The following is a 27,720-nucleotide window of genomic DNA, read 5'->3' as shown; positions in this document are numbered from 1 at the left end:
CGTTTCATTTCATAATGTGATTTGCATAACGTCTTGTAAATTTTACGTATTGGTTGTCTTGTAAAATTCTGGTATCTTAAACTTAAATATGGGTCTTCTTTGTTAAAATAGGTTCTAGTGATTGGCAATAAAAATCAAATAATTTTGGTCAAATGATGATATTACTAGTCATTACGGTTACGGATTCAAATAGTATCCTAGCTTTATCCCAGATTTCAGCATTACAGACATTTGGAAGTATCATTGCTAAAATAAAATTATTTATCAAAACAATGTAATCTATGCTGACATAAAAGGTAAGTGACCAGACAAACACAATACCTAGCAATCGAAGTGGCAGCCAATAAAGAAAGTGCTTACACTGCAAAATCACGAATTTTCCTGTAGACACTTAAATACCTACATATAGTTACCGTATACCATAGCCAATCATTGAGGGCCTCACGAAAACTCTCACGTAAGTGAAAGCCCTTTTAGTTAAGGCTGCATTCCATCCCCTACAACCTCTATTAGTTAAATGACACGTTTCTTGCCAATATCGACCCAACCCTCTTGTCTTGTCACATTATCTCGTGTTAAACTGTTTCGACAGTTCGGGACAAGACAGACGTATAAATACGGTAAGATGATATCCGTAGATGTTTTGGGTTATGTTGAAATTTGTGTTGTGTAGAGATGTAAATTCAAGTTTTGTCTTTTAAATATTCCTGATATTATAATAATAATTATATATACTCTCCCTCGTTCGGGAGAAGAACCTTGCTAAGAAGCGGGACGGTCAATATATTTGATGATATTTAGCTCTGGTTGTGTTCGTTGGTTGTATGTTTTTAAAGTCCTCGTAAGATAAGACTAGTTTCTAGGGCGGAATTTGTCAGAACTAAACTATGTTTGTTATTTGATTTCAGCTAACAGTTTCTATACATATTTACATAGTATCACGCTTTTTTTCATGCAGAGGTAGACCAAACAATGTCTATTCTGTCAGTATTTTAAACACTTTTACTCTTGAAGTAAATACATAACGATACTAAACTCGTAAGCCTTGGGCAGTTTTTATTCTTACATTTATATAAAAGATACAAATACTTTCCAATGCTATTTGTAACTCATGAAAAGGGCTAAAGTACATTACAAAAACCCTCTGTATCCCTTCCGTCCGTCCCTATTTCATCAGCGCAGACATTTTTCGCTCCAAAAGTTGGAGACATATTTTAATTTCAATACCCCGCATACAAAAGGTAAAGTATTTATAAATGAGAAGGCGAACATTATATTGAGATTCTTCTTAAATTTCTGTCCAAAGTTCTCTCGCTCTAAACTTGTTTGATTGCTTAGGCATAAACAGTATCCTTTCACAATAAATTTTACATTAAATTCATTGGAGTTTCAATTTATTTGGTGTTTTGTTCTCAATTTGTAATTGAAGTTTTCCGGTGTTATTAATCTTGGTTACGTTTGTTAGTTCCTTTTCTTACTGTTAGTGTTCACGCTATAGGTTATTGACCTATATTTACTAATAGTTAGCAGCAGTTTAGCAGCAGTCTAGCAGCTAATGCCCGGTTTCTGAGACACGTTTAGCGGTAGTTTATCTATTCAAACCGGCATGTTTATATGAACTTAAACGCTATTGAACAGATAAACTACCGCTAAATGTACCTCAGAAACCGGAAGTTAGACGTGCTATACGCATATTCGGTTCGGTATTAGTTAACGAACAACAAAATCGACTTGATTATTCAGCTTGTGCCGAAAGGGTTCATCTACACATTTGGTTAGGCCGATTAATACCGAACCAAATATGTGTGTAGCAAGCCTTAGATTTCCTGTCCTGGTCAAAGCACTATATCTGTCAAGTGACAATACATGTGAATTCAACAGCCGATAGTCGTAATAAATCAGGTATCAGGAAAAAGGTTTGCTAAATGATGGCCGTTCTGAATCTCTTTTGTGTCCTAAACGGTTACTTTGATGAATGGTTCCATAGGTCATCAACTCGACGAGGTCGTTGGTCGATGGTCGTTGGTCACTAGTCGAAATGTAACGCAGTTAGTCATTGACCACTTTTAACGGTGAGGGTATCAATTGTGTTTGACAGGCGGTGTTTAAATTTGAATGAACTAGCACGTCGTTAAGGTTGTTTACGTGAATGTACAGAGGCGAAAGAAAGAGAGGGAATATTATTTATTTGATACAAAACAATCACTTAACGCTTCTTTTTTTCTAAAGAAATTTTACCTAACCTAATTCTAAAAATTTGAGAAAGTTCTTACCCATACTGATTTACTTACAAGTAATTATATTTAAAATTACTATTCTTAATCTATTTTAACAACAATAATTAAAACGAAACATTAAATTAATACATTAAATAATAATACTTACATATAAATATTTTAAAGCAAATGTGGTTCAATCAATAAACAACCGTTAAATATTAACCCTGAGACTCCATTACAAAATTAGCCCCTCCATACAACAAAGGTGCTTTTCTTTTACTTAAAATACATTTCTTGTTTAAAACAACAGTATTTGTTTAACCAACTTTGCAACAATCGTAACTAAACAGCAATACAACCATTATTTCTCCGACAATCTCACTAAAGTTAAATTTGAAAGCAAAGTTGAATCCAGTATTGTCGAGCAGTTCTGCGGACTTGCGTTCAATGTACAACACAACAACATGACCGTTGGGAGTCAGACGGCTACAGCTTTTGTTCCAACTTCTTGCATTTCCTTGTTCTACGTTAATCTAAAAGCAGGGAATCTGCTGAGACTTAACCTATTAAATACTGTATTTGTATTTTCTTTATAAATTAAGTTAACTAAAGAAAATGTTTTGTAATTTTTAAATTGGACTATTTTGTAATGTTGAATGCTTTCAAGGAGGCGGTACTATATTCTTTGCGTCTGTAGTTAACTAAGTTGTAATGTAGATCCTGAGGATATTCTGAAAGTAAATCATTATCTTACCATGGCATACGTTGCAAGGTTAGCTTAGGTGGCATGTTCCGAAATGATATGGGCCTTATTGTATAGTAAAGCGGTGAAAATCCATTTTGATATCAATGTTTTAAGGAGGCAAGTGTATGGCAGGGAGAAATTTTCTTTTAAACGATAACCACGTTCGTTCTTATCTACTTCGTTTCCTTGCATAGATTTGCTTCATGAAACAAAGACCCAATGTTTACTCCGTGCATTATTCTAATCAACTCTAACAAGATCTATGTATCTTAAGATTAGCGTTAACTATATATTCTTATACAAAACCAACAGGAAAACGCAGATTATACGTGCTTATCGCGACTTTCTGCGTAAAACAAGCCTCTTTTGTAATCTTACGGTCTTCGTCTTATGATTAAACGACGGCTTGCTAATTTGAAGAGAAGATTGTTTACCTTCAAAGGACTACTGGTGTAATATTTTCGCATCACGAAAAAACATAGGCTTGATTTTTGACAGACTTTTATTTTAAAATAGATAATTTTCGCTGTAAGATTTTCTCCGAAGATTCCGAATCACGTGTCTTGAATAAGCCTCAGTCCCCCGAATCCAGGAAACTGTGTCAATCAAAATGTATACAATCATTATTATGCACCTAAAAGCCTTATTAATAAATGTAGAGTAAGCTCAGACTAGTTAGTCTAAGTTTTGCCTGTTTCAATCAAATTTGAACCTACCTGTCAGTGAGAAAAACAAAACAGATTAACCCACTTCGAGTTCGTTTATTTATTAAAGCAATTTATGTATTGGCTAGGTTTTATCCGACACTTATCCGTAAGTGGTGATTAAATTACATAACGCTATGACAATTACGAGAGGCTCTATCAAAACTGCTGGCAGATCGACCAGCCCGTTGACCCACTTCCGCGGGTCGTCGACCGTGTGACGTCACGGCGGGCCCACCAACCCCCACCCACCCTCCGTCACATCACCCCCGGGGGTGTGTTCTCTTCCTGCCTGTTCGAGGTCACATGCCGCTCGCGTTCCGCACCGCACGGACGTCTGTGTTAATTAACTTTTAATACCAGTGAGTGTTTTTTGTGATTACATTTCAGTGACAACTGTGATGACTATTATAGGTAAGATTTTTATTTATTGCAGACCGAAAAGTAACTAATTTAATTTAAAATTTGAAAGTACTGTACTTGGAATTTAATGAGTTAAATGTGTTTTAAACGAGTCTATTACTAGAACCTTGCTCTAAAACAAAGCACACGAAATGTATGTCGTACCAAATTTTTCTTTGTCACGTTATGTAACACATTTTTTCTATAAATGTGACCTTGAAAATGAACGAATTACGCGAACGTACGCGGGCTACATAAAACTGAGTGTTTGATATCTTTGCATGCAAACCACGGCAGGCTTTTTACAAGCTTTTTTTGCCATATTTTTTCGACAATATCGTGCCCATTTCGTGTGGACATTATTAATCGATTACGTTTTGCGTACGCTTGTATAAGCCTTGTTTTTCCCGGATTACCGACGGATGGTTAATGATTGAGTCTCACGGAGTCACGATACGCTTGTTTTACTACAGTAATAAATTATTATCACAAATGTATTATTAGGTAGGCTTCAAAATTGTTAAATGTAACCTCCGCTGTAACGTTGTTTGAAACTACGCTACTAGGTAACGTTTAAACATTGCTCTCGAAGGTGTAATTTGGGCGAAAATTCGAGTTACGTTTTTAACTTTTTTTCATGAGTTCTTTATTACCTGTCAGTTGACTTGTACAAGTTTCATTGAAGCTTTTTATAGTGTCCGAATTGGGTAAGTAGAAGTCCTTGAAGAAATAACAAAATAAAGAGAGCCTTTATATCAGCGCTTCCATTGCGTCCACATAAGCTGATCTGATACATATGTATATGCATAAAATCACGCCTTTTTCTCGTAAGGGTAGGCAGAGACCAAGGAACGCCACTGCACGCTACGGTCCTTTCAAACTTCTATTACTTCATTCTCATCCACACATTTTGTCTAACACAATTTTGATCTATCTTTTCAAAATGCGTATGTAACAAGAATAAAGTATTTCAAGTTAATATCGTTTACCAACTTGCTCAAACTACTAAAGCTATAATCTAGCTAGTGAGTCACGAAACGTAAATATCCAAAAAAGTGGAAATAATCGCAAACTTTTGCGACATTCGAATACGAATATTCAAATGAGATTTATTACACCGTAATTATACCTCTGGAAAAGTCAAAGATAAATTGCGTTAGAAATATAAATAGTTATGTTTTCTTTCTGAGAAATAATCTTAAACAATGGTATATTTAACAACCGTATAATTAAACATACACAATTAATATCCGAGCCGAATAGTTTTAGAAGAAAAAGTCACTCATAACAGCGTATCGAATCATATCGGAACACCATTCGTTAATGTAAATAACATTGCAATTTCAGTAACATATCGTTTTCATGAATAATTCAATCGTCCTTGAATACAATATCAATTCCTAGTAGCTTTACTTATGCCGTTTACAACTGAAGGTTTTCGATATCGACGATTAGTTTAAAATAGGTTCATTTCTTCAACCTTTACTTGTAAATTTTCTTCACCCTTAATATCGGGGGAAAAAATACACTTTTATGTACAAAGAAAGAAGATTTTCTGATGAATAATAATCATTCTTCTACTTATTCGTATCACTCTTGGTGAAGTTTTTATAGTAACCATTAGATCCTTTTTAAACTTGGTCATCCCGCCACCTTCGTTTGGGTCTCCCGCGTCTACCATGACCATCCCATGGCACCTAGCTGATGACGCTCAAACAGGTTAAAAAAAAAAAAAATCTTTGGTTTAGAAGCAATATTATCATTACTCTTGTTAGAGTGTTTGAGTACGCTATTACTTGATAAAATTAATAATTAAATATGTGTGCAGTCTTATATTAAAGAGAGCGCGTTCATTTCCTTTTACCGTGCACGTTTAGGGCAACGTTTCTAAAATTTTCTTGAGGAAAAGATGCAAAAAAACGTTTTTTCATCCAGAAAACAATCCCGGGGCATCTGGATTTGCAGATGCTATACTACTAGTAGTTCCAAAGTAAAACAGGGCTTATTACGTGGTTAGCTGTTTAAAATGCATTGTTCTGAGCTTTTCATTGTTCTGGAGGGAAGCTGCAAGAGATATGCAAACACAACTTTTCGCTTCTAATTGACTTTGTGGGAATATTAGTTCTAGGCACTACCTCTATTTACCCAAGCTAGGTTTAATTGCGCTTTTTCAAGCAGTCTGCAATTTTTATTACGTCGAATAAAAACTGTATAAAATTAAAATTTTGACTTTTGCGTTGCAAAGTTTATTTCGTAATATATTATTATTTGAGGATTAAAGCGAACATACATTTTATCCAAGTCAAACAATCCAATTTTAAATGCATAGACCTTATATAATTTGTTTTAATATAATTGGTTTTAATTCACTAGCAATATAGTATTTCCTTTGTCTGAACGTAATATAAATGACCCACATCCATGTTGAATGCGACAAAGCCTCTTCATTGAGCAAAGTGAATAATATCGTTACAGTTATGACGTACGTATTCCACTGCATACACACCAACATCAATGGATTCGCCATCTTTTTCTTTGGAGTCGTGCGAGTGAGAGAGTGCACTCCATGACGTCACGGGACTTAACGTGCCCTACTTACTGGTCGAAGCGAATTACATTCCAATTCCTGTGCTTCCAGGCTGTATGTACAATCATTGTGTAGCAGTAATAATCCTTATTTTCAATGTTTCAAGGTTCATTATCCTACAAACGTAGTTTTGCTTTACGATTTCATGCTTCATTCGATTTGACGCTAGTACTTGACTTCGGTATGTAGGTCGATTTCCCCATGAATGTTCTGTTGAACTGTAAAACTGAGTTTAATAGGAGTATAAATGAGCTTATAACGACAAACCAATGCTTTGCGGAATTAAGTACCCCTTTGAAGGCTTTGGCAAACCTTTATGTTTGCATAAGCGTTGTTTAACCGTGTGTTGTAAATACGGGACATTCAATAAAGCCATTCATGTGAAACGTGTCGGGAATTTCGTGTGTGTCGGTTGTTGATTATTTCATTCGGTTTTCTGTACGTGGTTCTTTGTTGCGAAGAGGGATATTGTAGCCAGTTGCAATAAACGATCAATAAACAATTAGCGTTACAAAGCAATTTTCTGCAAAAATAATTGGTTTCAAACTACATAATTGCATACTTTTTAATTGAAGCATCTTTTGTTTGAAGAAAATGAGGAAGGAAATGCGAAAAATCAATCGTCGGTGTTCTTATTGAATGAATATTGTTACTTCCATACTTCCGAGTTACAGGCAGCTACCTGCCGAAAATTTGTATGACAGTCTGATTAGCGCCTCTAGCAGACTTCATAGAAACTATTTTCGCAGTACATTTTAAATGTCAATCTTGCGAGACAATCGCGCTACAGGCATTCCTATGTAAACTGCATGTTAGCGTTAATTCCCCTATTGTATTACACAATAATAATTATAATCGTATCCAAATAAAAAACTTTAATAAAAAGATAGTCTCAGAAGTCGAATTGAACTTGTTTTGACACGCCCGAAAGACTTTACCTATTTTATATTAGTTTTCTATATTACATAACACGTTGTATGGGTGTCATCGATTTACAAATGTCTCAAAATAGCACGGCTATTAAATATAGAGAGACATTAACTATATCTACGTAACTATTAGTAGCTATGAAAAAAGTGTTTACGAATAAAACTGTTCTTCTAACCACAATGGTCCCAGCAACTACCGTTCGCTCTTACAAAAAGGATAAAAGTCAGTTTCAAAAATATTCTCATCAGTACTTTTGAGAAAACGGTTCATCAAATAAGACGTGTTAGAAGATGTATCCTGCTTTGTCTCTACCAACACCTAGGCTACTGTAAAATATGTTTTTCTAATGCACTTTACATTCAATTAAGTTTGAGTCTTCGTCATCATCTAATACCCGTACTGAGGCCTTGAATGGTTAAGCTTTATAAAGAAATGGTACAATTTTCTGTATACTGCATAAAGACTAAACAAAACGAATACCATTTATATGCATAGGTTCTGGTGAATATCTAATAAGACTTAACGACTAGTTTTATATTTTATCATTTTATATTGTTATTATACATTTATTCTAAACATGTTTCCAACCAAAATAAGTCTTGGTAAATAATATTTTATGAAGTCTCCTTATCGCAATGGGCATTTCAAAATATGTATAAACTGTTTCTTACCCCGAACTAACATATTGTTGCATGACAGTCACTGAAAGTCAAGGTGGATCTATTAATAGGACCTTCGTGAGTGTTATTAATAAAGGCTTTATCTAATATGGAAGCTTCTGCATTGTTCTTTAGTCTAAAAATACTAATGTCATTTATTCAGTCGACAGTTGTGAATGTTATGATGGTCGTCAATGGAAAATTTTGTTTAAAAATATAAGGAATGTCTACATAATGTTTACGAGAAAATTTTATTACTCTACGTCTAGCATCGGATTGAAATCTTAATCAATTAAAGCGGACATATACCTTTAACTAACCTATTGATAACTATTCTTGGGTACAGTCCATCTTAAGCTGGTCTTAGACCTAGTATTAAGTTTAATTAAGTATGACCTGTGATTATTCATTCAGTATATTTATTTCTCCTGTGTATTTATCTATAATGAACTACTTCGGGTAATTTCAGCCACGATTTGTAACTTAAAGTTTTCTTTTTCTATCATGACCCAATTTTGAAAACCAACGAATACTGTTTACAAAAATATTCAGCACCCGTTTACTGGAGAATATTTTGAATTTTATGTATATTTGGATAGTTTATAATATAATATGTTATTCCTTGGTTCCAGAGCCTGGTGTGTGCGTGATGCGCGCGCCGGGCGTGGTGGGCGCGGTGGCGGCGGGCGGCGTGGCGCGCTGGGCGCACTCGGCGCCCGCGCCGCACACGGACTACGCGCGCCACGTGGCGCCGCACCACCCGCACCCCGTGTTCCTGCACGATGACCACCTCAACAACCGCATCGCCATATGGTCAGTACACCTTTATTGTGATTCCTTATTCCTCCAGCAGAAAACTCCACGGAGAAATCTTTAACCGATTACTTCCATTTCTCTAACACAGAAGCTCCACGGAAGATTGTTATTCAACGACATTCTTCTATAGCTAATGTGCTTCCTTATTCCTCCAGCAGAAAACTCCACGGAGAAATCTTCAACCGATCGGCTCCATTACTCTAGAACAGAAGCTCTACGGAAGATTATTCAATGACATTCTTCTATTCCTCTAGCAAAAAATAGTAGTGAACAATACTGCATGGTTAAAGCCTTAAAGGGTAATAGTCCTGAAGGAACAGTCTGGCATACCTCGCCATATTTCTATATCTGTAGAATTTTCCACCACTAGTGCTTCCAGAGAAGAGGGTGCGAGACTGAGCTCGTGTTGTTAAAGAAGCCAAGCATAATATATTAATTCTAATGCAATAGTAATATTTCTAAGCCAAGAATTACTCCTCAATGTAGAATGATAAACTTACTCTTATCTAAAAAACCTCACATAGATTATTGTCATTCAAGATCTAATAGATCCATTGTAACGTTTCAGGCAAGGCGACATAACGTCGCTGGAGGTGGACGCCATCACGAACACGACGGACGAGTCTCTGACGGAGTGCAACGCCGTCAACGAGCGCATCCTGCAGGTCGCCGGCCCTGAGCTCAAGGAGGAGATCATCACTAGGGGATATGGTATATAATACTATTATAATAATAACTCTTAACTCACACACACTGCATTTACTTGTTTTCGACCCGTAACGTAGTAAACACCAGCGCGAAAGCTGAGAAAAAATACACTCCCGAATATAAATAATAAAAATGTTTATTGACACTAAAGTTACAGATATCTAAATATATATAACTCAAAGATGACTGACTGACAAGGTGATCTATCACCGAACAGCCCAAACTACTGGACGAATTGGGCTGAAATCAGCCAATCAAGTAGATGTTAAGACTTTAAGAGTGTTGACATGACAAGGAATTTGATCAATTCGTCTCCCAAGGGGATAAAATTATGCACGCAATAGAAATTATTATAATGCGGTAAAAATTGGATGACTATAACAATCTTTAAGTCGAGATAGTATTAGATTTCTGTTCGGTGAATACTACTAGCGCCATCTATTGGCGAGAAAAGAAAACTTAAGTTTGATTTTTCTTACAGACGCTACTGATTAAAACTGAAAATATTTCGTTAATTCATTCCTTTTGAAATAGTGATTCGTACTTCTATGTTCACTTTAGACTACCTTCTAATTTCTTCTATGGAATAATAATACGTCGCCTATAATAACTGTTTTCTGTTTTTAGTTCATCACTATTTTTCTTCACAGAATGTCGTACGGGCGAGGTGGTGGTGACGCCAGGGTTCGGTCTGCGCTGTCGCCACATCATCCACACGGTCAGCCCCAAGTACGTTGCCAAGTACCACACCGCCGCTGAGACATCCTTGCATAACTGCTACAGGTAAACACATTAACTTTCTTATTTCCTTTACGACTGCCTCCATAGCGCAGTGGTTTAGGTCGCCACGCCGCTGCCATTGCCTCGGGAGGTCGTGGGTTCGTTTCCCACGCGGAACAATTATTTGTGCGTTCCATAAAAAAATGTTTCGGGTCTGGTTGTACTTTTGTCCGTTGTTTGTAAAAGTCCTCGCGACACAAGAGCAACTCAGAGTGCGGGATTTGTCTTTAAATAAAATCTTTAAAAATAATGGAATTACTAAAGAAAGAGGTTACCTCTGAATTAAAAGAACTGCAAATAAATTAGCGAAATATTTTTTTTCTTATCTATTTTTTTTTTCTGTTTATATTTTATACTTTAGGGCTTCCTTTGACCGAACATTGAATCTTTTCGTCGTGTATGTTCCGTATTTTTTTAATACTTACTTTTGAGGCCGATTCAAGTAGATTTGTAATAAAAGTGTATTAAATATAATACTTATATATTCCAGGAACGTGTTGTGTCGTGCTCACGAGCTGGGCGCGCGCTCTCTGGCGCTGTGTGCCATCGCCGCGCCGCACAGGAACTTCCCTCCTGACCTCGCTGCGCATGTCGCTCTGCGTAAGTACATCTGTACTGATATACCTAGCATTTACTATTTTTAGGAAAAACTCTAACTGTAAAAAAGGTTAAAATTGTTAAACACTTAATTTTAAGGCTAAATAAAATATTTCGGGACATGATTAGTCTTTTTTCTAGTTCAGTTCTTTTACTTTAGTTTAGATCCCTACGTTTGTTTTGTTTTTTTTTTAGTTTCAATTTTCACACAGTGAGTTAGGTCGTCACGCCGCTATCATTGCGTCGGGAGGCCGTATGTTCGATTTCTACACGGAGCAATTATTATATGCGATCTACAAATAATTGTTTCCGGTCTGGTCCCCCGCGACACAAGAGCAATCCTTAGTTGTTATTTTTCTTAATAACTCTAACAGATTTATCAATTTCTCCCGCAGGCACGATCCGTCGTCACCTCGAGCAGGTCCGTATCCCGCAGCTAGTGATCCTGTGCACCACATGTGGCGCGGACGCGGCCCTCCTGTCGGCCCTCGCGCCGCTGTACTTCCCGCGCTCGGCGCGTGAGGCCGACGCCGCCCGCTGGCGCCTGCCGCTCGAGCCCACGTACCACGATAGAAGGATACGCATCATACATAACCCGCACTCGCATAACAGCGATACTGGTACGTTTACAGCTTTATAACCTGGTTTGATTACCTCTGAATGGTGGTAGTGATATCCGAAAGATAAAGTGACAGCAGATGTGTGAGAACAACAGACAAAAGTCCATCTGATAATCTAACCGATACTTATTCAAAAGCGGTGAAACTAGGGTTTAAACTAAGATAAATAAACCTATTAGGAAATTACTTTTTTCGCAATTTGTGTGTTTCTCACCTGAACAACAAACTAAATATACTACGCAATGCGAGAAAAAACATTATTACTGATCACTTCGTAAGGTACAATTAGTATTATTGGTAGTATATAGAACTTTTTTTATGACTTTTATGGCGTCGCATCACATGGCAATCGTAACTTACATAGAATCACGAATAAATCAAGCGATGGGACTAAGGGCTCTTTCAATTTAGCCGTATCGTGTCGGACCGCAGTAGTGCCGAAACGGTGCGTTTGTCGTACGGTGCACGGACGGTCATTTGTTTTCATACAAATCGCACGGTGCGGCAACAGTGCGGTGTCGGTACCGAGAAGGCACGACGACAGGACGGCAACGTCGCAAGCTCCACGTGTTCATTTCGCTGTTGAATAGTGCGGTGACTAAACGTGACAGCTAATTTCATTGAATTTTCATGTTTATTATTTGCTTAAAATGGATGATATAGACGTGGAAGAATTTATAAATGAAATTGAATTATTGAGTAATTCGTAGAAACATTCTCTTGACATTCTTAAGTAATTAAAAAATTTGCTTGGGTCTTGTTTTAACCTAGGATAAAGAATATGGAAATCACCAAAATTACATGTTAATGAAAACATCGGTAGTGTTCTTTTACGGGCGCGGCGTTTTTGTTTCTGTTTGATATTTTTTAACAGGAGCACTAACAGTAATGTTTCTTCGTCAGAGTCCATGGCTACACTGCTGTCACATGAATTTAAAACAACACTAACATACAAACGCACGGCAGTCAGATACGCTTTCAATTTAGGCGTTTGGTGTCGGACGGCTAACGTACCGCAGCGGTACGGCAGCGGGCTATAACCAGCGGCACGGTTAACGTGCGGCAGCCGTACGACACGAAACGTCTAAATTGAAAGAGCCCTAATATAATTTCTGCAAGCAATATAACAATTTTAGTAATATTTGGCTTCCTGATATTACCATGCATTCTGCTTAAAACAAAAACATTTCGTTCTCATGAAGCAGTCATCATATCAAGTACATATTCATCAAAAAACATAAAAACATGTCGTAGTAAACTTATCAAAAGTTTTGATCAGTGAATCGCAATAAACACATCGATTTACGCATTGATAGATATACATTATCAAATAAAATTTATTTTAATGCATAAACAATTGCATTGTGATTCAGGACATTTTGTATTTACTACTTTGTTAAATGTTTGTTCTATTGATCAGCCTAAAATTTTCCACAACTGACTTGAAATTGTCTTTATTTGTTGACGTATTTATTTTGAAACACCCCTTTTTCTTGCTTTCATAAAATTATTACAATTTGTTGAGATTGAACGACAAAGGAGAAGGGAATAGACGTTCCTCTTGATAAAAAACTTGTTAGTTTTTTTAAATATGCGTTCTTTCCATTTTTACTATAGAAGCGCCATCTGTTGGTCACATATCTAAACCTAAAAGTGCAGAAAAATATATTTACTTTTATGGACTTCTAAAATAATTATAAACATACCTACTGTCTATCTAATAAACGTAGTAAGATCTGATTACTTATACCTACAATGTTTTCTCTTTTTATTCATATACGATTACAAAACTGAACTGTGATAAAACAGTGTATAACTAATCAGAGTACTACTACGTATATAAGTAAGACAGTGTGTTATTGTAATATTTATTTATATCAGAAACACTAAAATGGACACATTGACATCTATTTCAATCACGGCTTACGCATCAATCGACCGTAATGATTGTTAAATTAGATCCGCTATCTAATCGAGTGATAAAATTTCTAGAAATGACAAAATATATTCCCGGAAGCATATTTTTAAATGTGAATCGATGATTCATAACATTAACGCAATGACGCAGTGATATTGCAAATGAATGCCTATGACATATCCATATGTACCGGACCACCCTATCAAAATATTTTAGAATAAGTTAGACTGAGTATCTATTTTCGATTTCGTTCTTCACACTTTCTTTTCTTTTTGTTCTGTTTTGGTTGTATCAGATCAAGTTGTGTAGATACCTTTTGATTTATAGTTGTAGTTGCTGAAATATTAACAAAAGACCTTGTCTAGTAAACGAATGATTTTGACTTTAATCGTCAAATGTATTTTTGGTTTTAACGCCTTTCTTAAATTACTATCCCTCTTATTCATAAACACACTACAAACCTATTTTAGTTAAAAAACTACTAAGATATGTTTTCTCTTTTTCATTTCGCTAAGGAGTGAAAGAAACAAAACTCTTTATAAGCCTTTCATAACTCCATATATTTTTATGAATAAGAGGGTATGTGTTTATTATTTGTTAATTCTAAATTAATCTATAAAGTGTAAATGGTCTAAAGAAGACATTTTTCTCTAAGCATGTCAATGGCAATTTATTATTATATTTACACCAAACAATTTAAACCTGCACGCCTCGTATAAGTTCACCATCGATTTATTACAATTGTAACAATGATTACAAAGACATTTTTCCAATATTTAGTAAAGCATTCTGATTTATATCCTATCAGGATTAAAACAAAACAAGGATACCAAACTATCCTAAAACAACAACACAGGCCAATCAAATATCAACCTTTTATACACACAATAAGATACAAATTCCTTTGCAATATATCTGATAGTAGTATAGCTTATCAAAGATAAAATTGTACTCATATAAATAGGTTATCGGCGTATTGACGCATATAGAATCGATCATCATAACGCAGTGCTTGTATCTTGATTGTGTGTGAATATGGAAGTGGAAAGGAAAGTTAATGTTATGGAGCTCAAGGCAAGGCCTAATGGTGAGTGTTATCATATAATTTCACTGAATAGTGATATATAGGAATTAAAACTTACTAAACATAAAATTGTATCGACGGGCATGAATTATGATTCTTTACGACTATGTTCATTTTTTAGGCAGCGAAGGGTCAGTGGTTGCTTGAAATTATAAAAAAAAAATGTACCAGCTATCCTTAATTATTTCCAAAATTGGCTTCTAGCGAGATGGGTTACGCTACTGTTCTCACGAAACAACAACGCACAATCATCACCTTTTTAAACATTTTAGCTGTTACAATAAATAGGTACTTTTATTTTTGACAGCTAGCTCTTTATGCTACAATGTTATAAGTATCTTTTATATCTTAAAAAATAGGGGTAAACCTCTTTTTACATAACTCCAAATCTAGCGAAATAAACAAGACGATTAACTGTGAAACAAAGTTCAAAAGAAAATTATGATACAGTAGTTCAAGACCACATACGAAATATGAGGAAGAAGTCTATTGTTTGTACAAATAAGTACTTTTAATTCAGAAATCACTGACCGAGTGTGGTATCTATATAATGATAAAACAGTAGTTATCTGTGATTGTAATATTAATCAGAAATCCGGTCATGTTTCACACTTACTAATGCTTTTGTTTATCACTGTTGTTTGGTTTATCACTTAAAAAACTTATGACTCGTTTAGAACGTCTGACAAGTCGTAATGGCTAAATTCCATATTAATTTATTAATATTCAATCTTCTTTTGTTTTTATAAAAATATATAATTGTCGTAGTTGTTACATTAGTAGATCCAATGGTGGATAGCCAAAGAATCATTAAGGCAAAATATGCAAATTAACCACTCCCATACTTTTCCGTGTGTCAAACCACCGAATCCTTTCACTGGCTATTTTGCATGGGGTTGTACTTACTTTGTTTTAAAATGCAAGTGGGGCAATCATGCTGCAGTAGTCTTGTAGAATATTTTGCCATAATGCGTAACAAAAGTAGGCCCGGAGGCCCTTTTACCATAAAAAGTACTTAACATAATAAAAAGCATAAATAAAAGTATTAGCACAAAGACAATTAGGTAGCTGTTATCAGATAAATTGTTCCATTGTTTTGATTACGCTCGCCATTTAATTAGCCTACATTCCTATTAACACTAATTGATGCTTAGGCATCAATGAACCTTAGTATATTATTGTACTTTAGAAATAAGCTGTTACAAATTTGCGTTAATGGAATCCTATTCAAAACCTCTTTGATTGTGCAAAGCAAGTGCTGCCACCTGTTGTACGATTGGAACATTTTTTTACGAATAATGAAGCTGCAACCATACCACTATAAATAATGTTGCACGAAAATCTGGTCAGCGCCTCTAGGGGCTTCGTGTGAACCATTTTGGCAAGAAATTTTAAATGTCAATGTCTCGATACTAGACAGTACCGACTACAAAGAATTGCGCTACTGTATCCCTATGTTCATGTTTCTTTGCAAGTAACTGTTAACTCTAAATGAGATTATTAATACTTGTTTATATTATGTATTTTAGTGCGCACACAGGCTTAGTTAACAACAAGTATCGTGTTATAACGCAGGTAACTGTTTGGGAATCCGATAGGCAGTCGCTCCATGTAAAATATAGGTATCCAGGTGCGTCTGGTGAAACTGGAAACTGACTCCAATGTAGTTGGAAGGAAAGCTAAGCTGGTGATGATATTTTTTAATGATGAGAGTACTAACTTAGTTATTATAGCAGAGTGTTAAAACAAACAAAAAATCTCTTCAGCTTTATGTTGGTACTTATAGATTAAAGCACGTGTTTCTATATACTACTAATGTGAAAAGCTAATATTTAAATTGGGTACTTCATATTAATTGTACTTAGGTCACTGATAGCACTAATGCCTCTCAAGTTTCAAGTGTTTAATAATAATAATTAATAGGAATAACACAATGCCAGCCATTGCAATTCTACTTAGTTGAAACAGGTTTAAATCTTAGCTTGTATGGAGGTAAATATATAAAAATATTGTATGGAAGTAAATACACCTAAATACAATACTTTTCTACATTTCCATACGCAAAATACTTAAAAGTCAATTTGAACTTTAACACCATACAATATAGTTCAAGTTTTAGTGGAGGGGTTCCGGGAATGCAAAACAATTGAGCAACGTTAGTACTTAGAAGGTTCGAAGTTTGCCGGGTCAGCTAGTTGTATACATATTTACCAATACCAGTTATAATATTTGCAAGAAATTCTTCATTTGAAAGTTTACCATTTACACTTGGCCAGCGTGGCGAAATCAACGCCTAACCCCTCCCTCGTTCGGGAGGAGACCTTTGCCCAGCAGTGGGACAGCCACGGGTTAAAAAATAATACCATTTACCACACATAAAGTTACAGGCCAGAAGAGAATTAATTTCAAAAACAAATTTATAACATAATCTCACACGTTTTTTTTTAAAAAACAACGCTTTTATTATTATAATAACAAAACAACTGTCTCTGGAATCTACAACACACATTCACTTATCTGTGTACTGTTTATACCTATGTTGTAGATGAATAGCGAAAATAGTATTTTGACAAATTACCTAGCATACAATAAAACATGCCTCTTTGACTTTCAAACAATAAATGTGGTTTGAATTGTATTTTTTAATGTATGCAATGCTACTATTTGTTTGATAGATAGTAGAGCGTATTTTGTCGTTGCCTGTTTTCGGATTCCGTTCGTATATTTGTCAAGATGTCGCGACTCATGATAATGTTTCTGTATGCAAGAAAAGTCATCGAATTTTAAGGCATAGGTATATGTAAAATCTTAATCTATTCAACTTATATCATCTACAAAAGTCATGTTGTCAGGAGTACAAGTTTAGTTTTGTATTTTTAAAATTAATGGCATGCAGTAAAAAGTCAGTTTTTTGATATAGGTTATATAATATAATATACATTATATCGAATCAAAAAATAAAAACGCCATGGTCGTTTTATGCGAAACAGATAGACTTTTCTCTAAAGTACCAAATTCACACTAAACTAGTGGCATCCATAACACGTGCGCGTGTCTGTGTGTACAAACATTTGGACAATATTTGGGCTCATTTGCAGTGATCCACTTCATAGTACATCACACAGTTACTCTGTTCACATAGTGTTCCATATAAGGTATAAAAACTATACCAAAATAATCTAAAAGAAAGTGCCTGTGGATTCGTTTAAATATACATTTTATATGAAAATTAAGGAATGGTGTTTCCAGAAAAAGGATTTTTAATAATGAAGTGATTTAAAAAGCTTTCTAGTGTATTGTTTCTTGTTATTTCTTATCGGTAAATTAATGCGGAAAGGGATAATATATGGAAAAATAGGTTGTGATAATTTATTGAGAAGACAAATAAAATTGAACTTCCTATTGTGTTTTTATGTTAAAATAAAACATTATATACAGTTGCTTAAAGTTTGAAATTGTTTCCGATAGATGGCAGAAGTAACTTAAAATAATACAACATACACTCATATTGTGAGTGTTGTATTTCGCTATTATTCTAAAGTACTGAATTCAAAATGTATTGTTTTAAATATCTACACGACATATTTCAACTCCGAACGATATAATAAATGTAGGGTAGTGTTTGTTTCTCAAAGTGTACCGAGTGAAGTGACAGGTGTTTCCCGCCAAGACGGCCATATTGTATTGTCTATGGTTTCGGAGCTGTCATAGATAATGTACAACGAGGCGTTCGAATATGATCGTAAGTTGATACTTAGACAATGTAAATGGAACATGTTAGCGATATGAATTTTAGGTGACAACTGCTTTTGAAATTTTGTAATTTAATATTGCATTGGTTGACAACACATAAATTGTGATATCTCCATATATTTTACGAAATATTGGCATTTTAATACACTAAGTATTACAGGTTTAAATTATTAACAGTCCTTTTTGTAATCAAGAAACTTCCTTCTTCTGTTGGCGCTGTAACAACAAATATTAAAAACAAAATAAAATTAATATTTAGAGCTCCCATAAAACAATCGTGATTTATTTTTATAGATAGTACGAAACCCTTTGTAAGTGAGTCTGGCTCGCATTTGGCCGATTATTTCTAAATGTCATCAGAATCGCGTCTACAGCTCGGAAGTGTTTTCATACAACAGTCACTACCAAAATCATAAATAATCATAATACTATGAATATTAAGTAATATTTTTTACAACACTGATTAGATGAACGTTTGACGTATTTCTTTATCTCTACTAACGATGGGCGTGAAGGAAGGATCATTATCGTCATAACATTTGCGCATTGCAGATTTTTTCGTATTTGTCTAAGAATTACAGTCACTTTTATCTATACTTGTAATAATATATAATGTACGAGATTAGTTTGTGTGTAGAGAGTTACTGTATGAAATGTTTCTAGGTCATATTTACAAGATCTAAGCTTTTTTGATGAGTATTGTTTTAGTTTATTTTAGAAAATGAAACTGCCTACCTCAATGTAAAATATGTTGTATTTTAGTATGGAATCAATGTTATTTTTTGTTCTTACTAATATTTTTTTATATACCATGCACTGATTTTATGATGACGATGATGATTCACGGACCTGCTCAAGATTATAAAAACGCTTAAACAAACCACAATAAAATTTTAGACTTTTAAAAACTTGAGACAATCCAGATAAAACTTGTCCGATACAGGATATTAAATTCGCCAAAAGCCTTCGTCTACCACACTAAAATTGGCGGAATAACATAACAAAGACAAACATATTCATCTATTTTAGGGGTTTAATTTTCCATTCTTACTCAAAGTAAGCTCAGGTCTTAAAAACAGACGATTTTAATATGTCCTTTGTTCTATAGCCGAGGACGACACATCGACGTACGACGAGGAGGCGGCGGTAGAGGCGGCGGCGGCGTTCGCCCGCGCGTGTGCGCCCGACACGCAGCGCCTGCTGGCGCCCGCCTCCGCGCCGCGCGACAACTACGAGCGACGTACACGCATCGTTGACAACCACGACCAGTGAGTACCTTACCTTTAAGTTGCCAGTTGCGCTCACCGGTCGGTAAAAGCGATCTGTGGGTTAAGCAAACCTTGGCGCGGTCATTCCATAGATGGGTGACCACATAGTGGTATTTAAACAGGGCGTCTCCGTGCTTCGAAAGGCACGTAAAAAGTCGGTCCCGGTTGTTGTCAATAAGATAACAGTCGTTAAGCCACGTCAAAGGCCTCTCGGGCGGCTTAAACAACTTTGACACTAGGTTGACCACAGTCACTAACCATACGACAAGAAGGAGTTAAGTTATGTAGCTTTTCAGATTTACTTTGTATCAATATATTATTCTGTTAAGCATAGATTATATGAAGCAGCACTAACATTATATGAAGATCAGTTCGAAACCTTGAAATGGAAAGTGAATTCACAAGTTTATTCTGAAACTCTAAATTTGTTTTAAAAATGGCTGAACCACGTTTTTACTGAGACGGAAAATGAAACGGAAAAATATTTTTTTTTAATTTAGTTTCTTAAAAAAATATTATGTTTAGAATCTATACTAATATTATAAAGCTGAAGAGTTTGTTTGTTTGTTTGATTGTTTGTTTGTTTGTTTGAACGCGCTAATCTCAGGAACTACTGGTCCGATTTGAAAAATTCTTTGGTGCTAGATAGTCCATTTATCGAGGAAGGTTATAGGCTATATATCATCACGCTACTACCAATAGGAGGAGAGTACGGGTGAAAAATGTTACAAAAACGGGGACAATTTTGACCCATTCTCTCTTATGTGACGCAAGCGAAGTTGCGCGGGTCAGCTAGTTTAAAATATGTCTTAGAAAGGGTTTTGTAGGAAGATTTCGTTTTGAAGAAATTTTGTCATTTAAACGACGGGTATACTAACAAGCGATACAAAAGGTAAGTTGTGGCACCACGATTTCGAACAATTTACTTGTGTTAAACATAGATGGCGCCACTGACACTATAGAAGAAACCGTACGACGAAATATGTAATTTTCATGTGTTTATTATTATGTTAAGGTTCTTGAGTCTCAATTTAACTGATACACAATGTTCCAAAATCTACATAATAATTTTTAACCACACAAAGGGAAAATTAATCGCACGATTGTTTTCCACCCGTTCATCATATAGTACTCGAACCTTGATCCATATAATGATAAATCGTCTTTCAAAGTTACCCTTTTGTTCAACAATTCAATATCAACCGTGGAATTTTTAAAACATTACCTAAGATTAACAGATAATTTGCGTTAATTCTAATAAAATATGATGCCTATTGAAGCTCGTTTATCAGGTCTATTGTTTCGGCGTTCAATTGGTTATTACGGCAGATGGAATGTCTTTTAAACTTTTAACAACCATAAACATGATGTACTCGTATGTATGAACTTTACTTATAGTCGCAAATCTTCTACGCAACCCGATACTTAGAAGTCAGGCCTATTAGTATCTTTAATCAAAAGAACTAATGGCTGAGTTACAAATAAATAAGGCTTCAATTTTGGTAAAAAAAATTGGCCGTAGGCAGAGGTTATCACATCATGCAATATGGATTTTTAAAGTAACGATATGGGACATATACGGGCGGCCTTTTTAGCAGTTTTCCATTTTCTCAAGCTTGAAAAAATTGCAGTGTAATGACTTTCAATGCTTCCCACTTTATGCTTCCGTACTAATCGCCTATGGGCATCACTCGCTATTCCATTCACCTGGCTGAATAGAAAATAGACCATCGCACGTTCAATAGAAAAAGGTGCCGGAAAAAGAATCAGGTGTTTTAGTAAGTGTTAGGTTGAAACAACTTTACAGTAAGCAAAGTTTGCTAGAATGTTTTGGGCAAAAAATAGGCTTGAGTCCTGGAAAAATTGAATTAGGTTTACATTCAGGCTGTCGTGACTCCGATTCAGACTATATTTTGCGCCCTCTATTGAGATTAATTGCAAGACCTCAAGTCAAACACGCGAAAACCAATTGAGGCATTTAAAATATTAATTTAAAATGTTTCATTGATTTTCGAAGTATTTCCCGTTACCAACAATAGCTAAAGTTCCTTAACGTTAATTTAGATTTAAATTAGAATTTAAAGAATGTGTTACAAGAATAATATTGTATCCGCTTCATCTCTTCAACATTGTAAGTAAATCAATCACCTATATTTATAGTATCTAAATCTGAAACAATATTTCATATTAAATTCAACACAAGCGTAAATACTTCTATGAATAACACAATGAGTATCCATTCAGGAAGTTTATAGTACTACAGAATGCGCGTAAACAAGTAGTGAACTAAAATAAACTTGTACAATAATAATGACGAACTGTTGTAGGAAATGCTTGAAATATATGAAAATTGATTCATGACCAAAATTGTAGTAACACTGCCAAAAAATTAAAATGAATTTTCGACTAAAAATTACTCATCCATTGATGTACCTACCCAAGTATTGCAATGCAACCTATGTTTAATTCAGGCTAACCTTTCTCATGCGTGAAAATCTATGCAACAGACAAACTTATTGACAACTTTTTGATATAAGCATATAATAATTTCACCATACTTTAATTATTAAATCCATACTATGGAATTATGGATTTAGTAATGTGGTTTTAAATATGGATGTTGTAATATGATTATGGTGTATGTATGTATATTAATAAAATTATGAATGACACCAACTTGTGACCTGAGCTTGATAGTGTGTGTCATGCAAGCCAAAATAAAATAATTAATTCCCATAAGAATAATAACATTATCCTCATAATTAATTTATTATCACATTACATACATATATTTTTGTTAACAAGTCTAGCTCTTATAGCTTCACACATGAGTGTAGTTACACAAAAGGCTTCTACAAATTCTCCAGCACATTTACATTTTCATGCACTCGCTAGTTTTGAAAGTAATTCAAACGCAGTCAGTTAAATGAATAGAGCTCGAAGAGAAACTATGCTAATTAAACGAGAGTAGTTATTTCAATTCTGAAATACTGAAAAGGCTACTACAAATTTCAAAGCAGCTGTATGCTAATATTCAGACTGCAGTTCTGAAAATTCAAAACAAAATGAGCAGTTTCAATTTGCAACTAAAACAAACTAAGAGGAAATTAATTGAACAGAATTTTCGTCGTCATATTTCGTGGGTTTTCCAGTTATATAAGATAGTTAAATCATTATTTGTTCAATTTATAAATATAAAAAAAGTTTATTTTTTAGGATTTCCCATAGGCTGGCATTAAAACGATTTTGTATAAAAAACAGTATTTGTATATAAACAGTATTTTGTATAGTTTCAAATAGTCATAGAAATAGATCCCCTAGCTAAATTAAAATCATAAATATCCCACTGCTAGGCAGGGATCCCATCCTAGAATAAGAGAGGGGTTCCGGGTTAGGCCTTGAGTCACCACGCAGGCCAAGTGCGGGTTGGAGACTTTTAACACCATCAAGGCCTGTTCTTAAGAACTATGGCATACAAGGTTGCATCACGATATTTTCTTTCACTGTTAGAACAAGTGATAATTTCCCCTATCTCTATTCGTATTTTTAGTTTAAAGTCTAGCTGAAATATTCTAAGCCCTCCGAATTCATATTAACTAATAGTAGCTATATTGTGAGTAGAATAATAGATAAATAAACTATTTCTGGTCCGCTATTATCCGTAATAATAAGCCAATATTATTTTAGTTTGAAACTAAAACAATCTACTCGGTACCCGAACAAACAAGGGTTATATAAATCAGTGGAATGGTACAATCTCGCCAACGCAATGTATTATGAGTAGAACCATGTATACATTCATCTAGTTATTCATAAATACATAATACTGAAGAGTTATTTATGTTTATATAACTTTTGTAGTATGTTAAACAAGGTATTTTTAACTTTTCTGTATTATGTGATCATTTTCTAATTCACATAACTTTTTTAGCTTTGTTCATTGTTAATATGCTAGTTGTTTTCACACTGGTTCTGCGGTCTTGCAATACCGAAACGTCAAGAAATTCAAAGCAAATGTAGGTATTTGAGTTTAGGAACTTTGTTAATTATAAAATAGACCATGTATATACTTGCGGTAAATAAATACTTCGAAAAACAACGAACATCAACTTATAACTAATTAATGGAAGTTGGTGTAAAAAAAAAACTGATTCAGTAAACAAATACGATGCTACGTGATAAAAAGTCAGCTCCGTTTGTAAGTAATCATTTGACTTGTCAAGACAACAGCAAAAAGAAATGTACTCTTTCAAATTTTGATAGAAACCTTCCGGTTATCATTAACTTACAATCTAAAACTACATAATTAAAGTCAATTTATCACTGTCCCACATATTTAGAGGTGAATAAATAAAGCCTTGTTCAAACATGTCAAACGTAGAACAAACAATGATATCGTAATGTTCTACGAGAATAGCCGCAGTATGACGACACCCTTATCATGAGCTGTCAACGGCATATCATGTGACGGGAAACCTTTACTGAAATTCAGGAGCTGATGTGTATCGTAATAGGTTGTGTATGTTCTTGATGTAATTTATTTGAAATGAAATGTTTTATAATAATGTAAAGCAAAGGGTTAATTATAACACATCTACCTGAGAGTTTAGTCTAAGGTCTTAAAAAGTTCTGTTCCATGAAAAATATTCTCATAATTTTGAACCGTGGTTTCCCCTATATATGATACAGTAACTTCTGTTATTACTATTTAATGTTTGTATAGATTCTTACAATATTGAAATCTTCCTTTTTATCACCTTTCAAATAACTGTTTACTTTCATATTTATTAAATAGTCACCAAAAACTAAATCTAAAAAATAATGTTTAAACTATGTTCGTTACGCTTGAACATAAACTAAACAATATTTATAAAAAATACTATCTTAAAACGGATATACAACTATCTATAGTTAATCATACAGTTACACAACAATGATATCATTGCGATCGTGACGCATACAGACTTAGACGTCACCGGTCACAGGGAGACGGATTAAACGTTTTATGTCTTCCATTGGCGTTCTACTTTGAGTACATTTTCTTTATGTTTTCTACGCCTCCTTTATACGATAGTGGCTTCATTTAATTAAGAAATGCAGTACAGTGAAGATGCAGAATACTGCACGTATCAAAAAGACTCCTTTAAGTGTATTTTTTAGACATACAACTAATGACTACGCAGAAATTCGGGAAAACCTGAGCTAGAGCATTTTTAAGAAGGAATACTTTTCTGCTTTGGCTTTTAATTTACTCAAAATACTGAACACAGTTTCTACAGTGATAAAAACGTATGCCGTCTTGCATATTAGACTGCTATTTATCATTACATAACAACTCATTCCCAACAATTGACCATAAGGCATAAAGTATATATCTGTAAATAGACTCCGTCACCGATTGAATATGAATAAGATAATCTAAAACCCATTATCCTTCACTAAAAATCAATAAACTGTAATACAATCAGCTACTGCTCTGCAAAATATTACTCATCTGCAATTAATTTTCTTAAAATATTACACGAACGTTCATAAAAGCTTAGGTCATAAGAAAATTTCAAAGAAAATACAAAATAATGTAGAATTTTCCTCGTATTTGCAAGGGCATGATTGAATGCTCAAAATATTGGAACGCATTCTCAGAACTGAAAATATTTGTTAACTGAAATGTGTGGAATTAATTGTTGACGTCACTAGACGTCAGGCATCCGGTCACAATTTTAACCATTCAACCTATTGATTTTTGTTTACTAGCTATTGCCCGCGACTCCGTCCGCGTGGACTATAGTCACAAGGCTTAGTATCACCATAATGGCCATTCTCATTGAATTTCTGGGATTAAATCAAACCCATATCATTTCTCAGGTCTCTAACTAGATTTCTGAAATTAAAACTTTCTTGTGTTCTTTCTCGGGTTTCAAAATATCTTTATACAAAATTTCATCCAAATCGGTTCAGTGGTTTAGGCGTGAAGAAGAATCAAACAGCTACTTTATTAAACTATAAATATAAAGAAAACAATGTATGTATTTAGGCAATGTATTTAGGAACATATGTTGATATGTCAAGCTTGTAGATATTAGTTTTATTATCTTGTGTCAGACGTAGGTTAACTTTCGTAGCAAGCTCTGTAGAGTTCAATGACCTACCGAGGGCGGAAAATCCTACTACTATACCTTTTCTTTATATAGTACGTTATGTCACGCGTTTTCTTTAAATAACTTTTAAAGGATAGGCATTCTAGGTAATAACTATTATCTATCGCAAACAAAAATCAACCTTTTTATACGACAGTCAAGCCATTTTTGCATTACTTCTGAATTTAGTCATAAAACGACAATTCATTATATACTTAACTCTTTTCTCAAGAAATAATCCCACTGAGACGAAGAAAATTAATCGTCTCCGAGCAATTACTGCGATGTTGTCATCCAGATAGTCCATTATTAGATTACCGGATTGTGTCATCTCTAGCGGCGAACGGAACTTTCCTCGCAAATACATATATACTTAATGCTGAACGATATAGCTTAAACCTAGAATGTTTCATAAACTTTTTGTCGTCTTGGTTTATGGCTAACTCTTCTCATAAGGCTCTACACAGCACAGTCTACACCCCTTTCAGAACGAATATTCAAGCACTAACTAAATGTAGGGTTTCTTTTTTTTTTCATTCATGAAATATTGTGGAAATAGGAGTTCTGCTTAAAAAAAGATGAATGAATTCTTGATAGTAGAACAGATTTTGTATAAAAGTATTTTGATGACTCAGCACTTTTGAAGTATTGAAACTTTGATCATTAATTACAGTCTTGCTTGTAGAGGATATTTCGGGGTGTTTACTTCATTCTATTATAACCTATTATTAATACTTTTGTAGGGTGATAGAAATTATATACACATTATACATATTATTATTATTATTAGTCTATATAGACTATATGACCACGAAATATTTCCCTTACTTTCATTAACGTTTTTAACCAGCTTACCACCTTTGTGGTACACTAACATCTGTTTATATGAAGCACATTTAAAAAAAATGGAAAAGTGGAATGTTTTTGCAAAAAATTAAAGTCAAACGAACAATTTCAAAGCAAATTCTCACTCTAAAATAACCATGTTTGTTCAAATCACTCTATTTCACATGCACGCCAGCTGCAGCAAATACAAACACAAAATTTTATTCCTATACTCTAATAAACACAATGCAACAGCCGGTGCTCTGCCAGTCCAATTGCAAAGTAAAGCTGGCCACTGACGATAAATCTATATGGACACATCCAATTGGACACCAGCCGTTTGCATGTATCGACACTGGCTCTAATTCATTTACTATCAGCTTTTGTACATACGAAACCTTACTGAAAATTGAGTACGACATCTCTATGTGAATACTGCAGGAGCAAAAATGGAATGTTAAATAAACAGAATACAGTCGAATTGAGAACCTTCTCCTTTTTTTTGAAGTTGGTTAAAAAGAAGCTGCGTACATACATAATATCATGCCTTTTTTCCATGCAAGTACATACTAAAGAAAGCCTCTTCGTACAGTCCTTACAAACTTCCCTTTCCTCATTCACATCCCGAGATCTTGTTATACAAGCTGCATTTTTTAAATATAGCTTTATTAGTAGACTCACCATAAAGCTAAAGCCTAGATTGCCTCCTCTCGAGTCTTTTAAACTTTATTTTAAGGCTCGCTTCAATTTTCATCGCCTGCAAAAACTTATTAGTTCCGATATCGGAAGCTTTAAGGCTTATAGGCTGCAAGACTTAGAACAAACTTACGCTAGAATACTTTAGGGATGTAACTGGCAGTCTCAACATCAAAAGTTATAGCCAAAGTATAGGGGTAAAGTATAGGGGTAAAGCAAAAGTATCAATCAAATTTGTTTTTTCACGAATTTATTAATAGTTTTATGAAGCA

General features: G+C 34.5%; 1 protein-coding gene across 3 annotated transcripts in view; it reads left to right on the top strand.

The window, feature by feature from the left end:
- The window catches only part of Gdap2 (ganglioside induced differentiation associated protein 2), a 117,169-nt gene that overhangs the window by 49,878 nt on the left and 39,571 nt on the right, over positions 1 to 27,720 (top strand). For 2 of the 3 annotated variants that reach the window (XM_076115789.1, XM_076115788.1), the window contains exons 2-7: positions 8,879 to 9,059; positions 9,631 to 9,773; positions 10,421 to 10,553; positions 11,041 to 11,150; positions 11,543 to 11,767; positions 19,631 to 19,790. In XM_076115789.1, coding sequence (XP_075971904.1) covers positions 8,896 to 9,059; positions 9,631 to 9,773; positions 10,421 to 10,553; positions 11,041 to 11,150; positions 11,543 to 11,767; positions 19,631 to 19,790 — 935 coding nt within the window. In that variant the 5' untranslated portion in view covers positions 8,879 to 8,895. Of the gene's footprint in view, positions 1 to 4,054; positions 4,083 to 8,878; positions 9,060 to 9,630; positions 9,774 to 10,420; positions 10,554 to 11,040; positions 11,151 to 11,542; positions 11,768 to 19,630; positions 19,791 to 27,720 lie in introns of those variants that run through there. The other variant, XM_076115787.1, reaches the window with a different exon arrangement.

Source organism: Anticarsia gemmatalis, chromosome 6, assembly GCF_050436995.1.
Source record: "Anticarsia gemmatalis isolate Benzon Research Colony breed Stoneville strain chromosome 6, ilAntGemm2 primary, whole genome shotgun sequence".
NCBI classification, from domain to species: Eukaryota; Metazoa; Arthropoda; class Insecta; order Lepidoptera; family Erebidae; genus Anticarsia; species Anticarsia gemmatalis.
The sequence above is the reverse complement of the archived record's forward strand: the minus strand, read 5'-3'. Positions and strand labels throughout refer to the sequence as shown.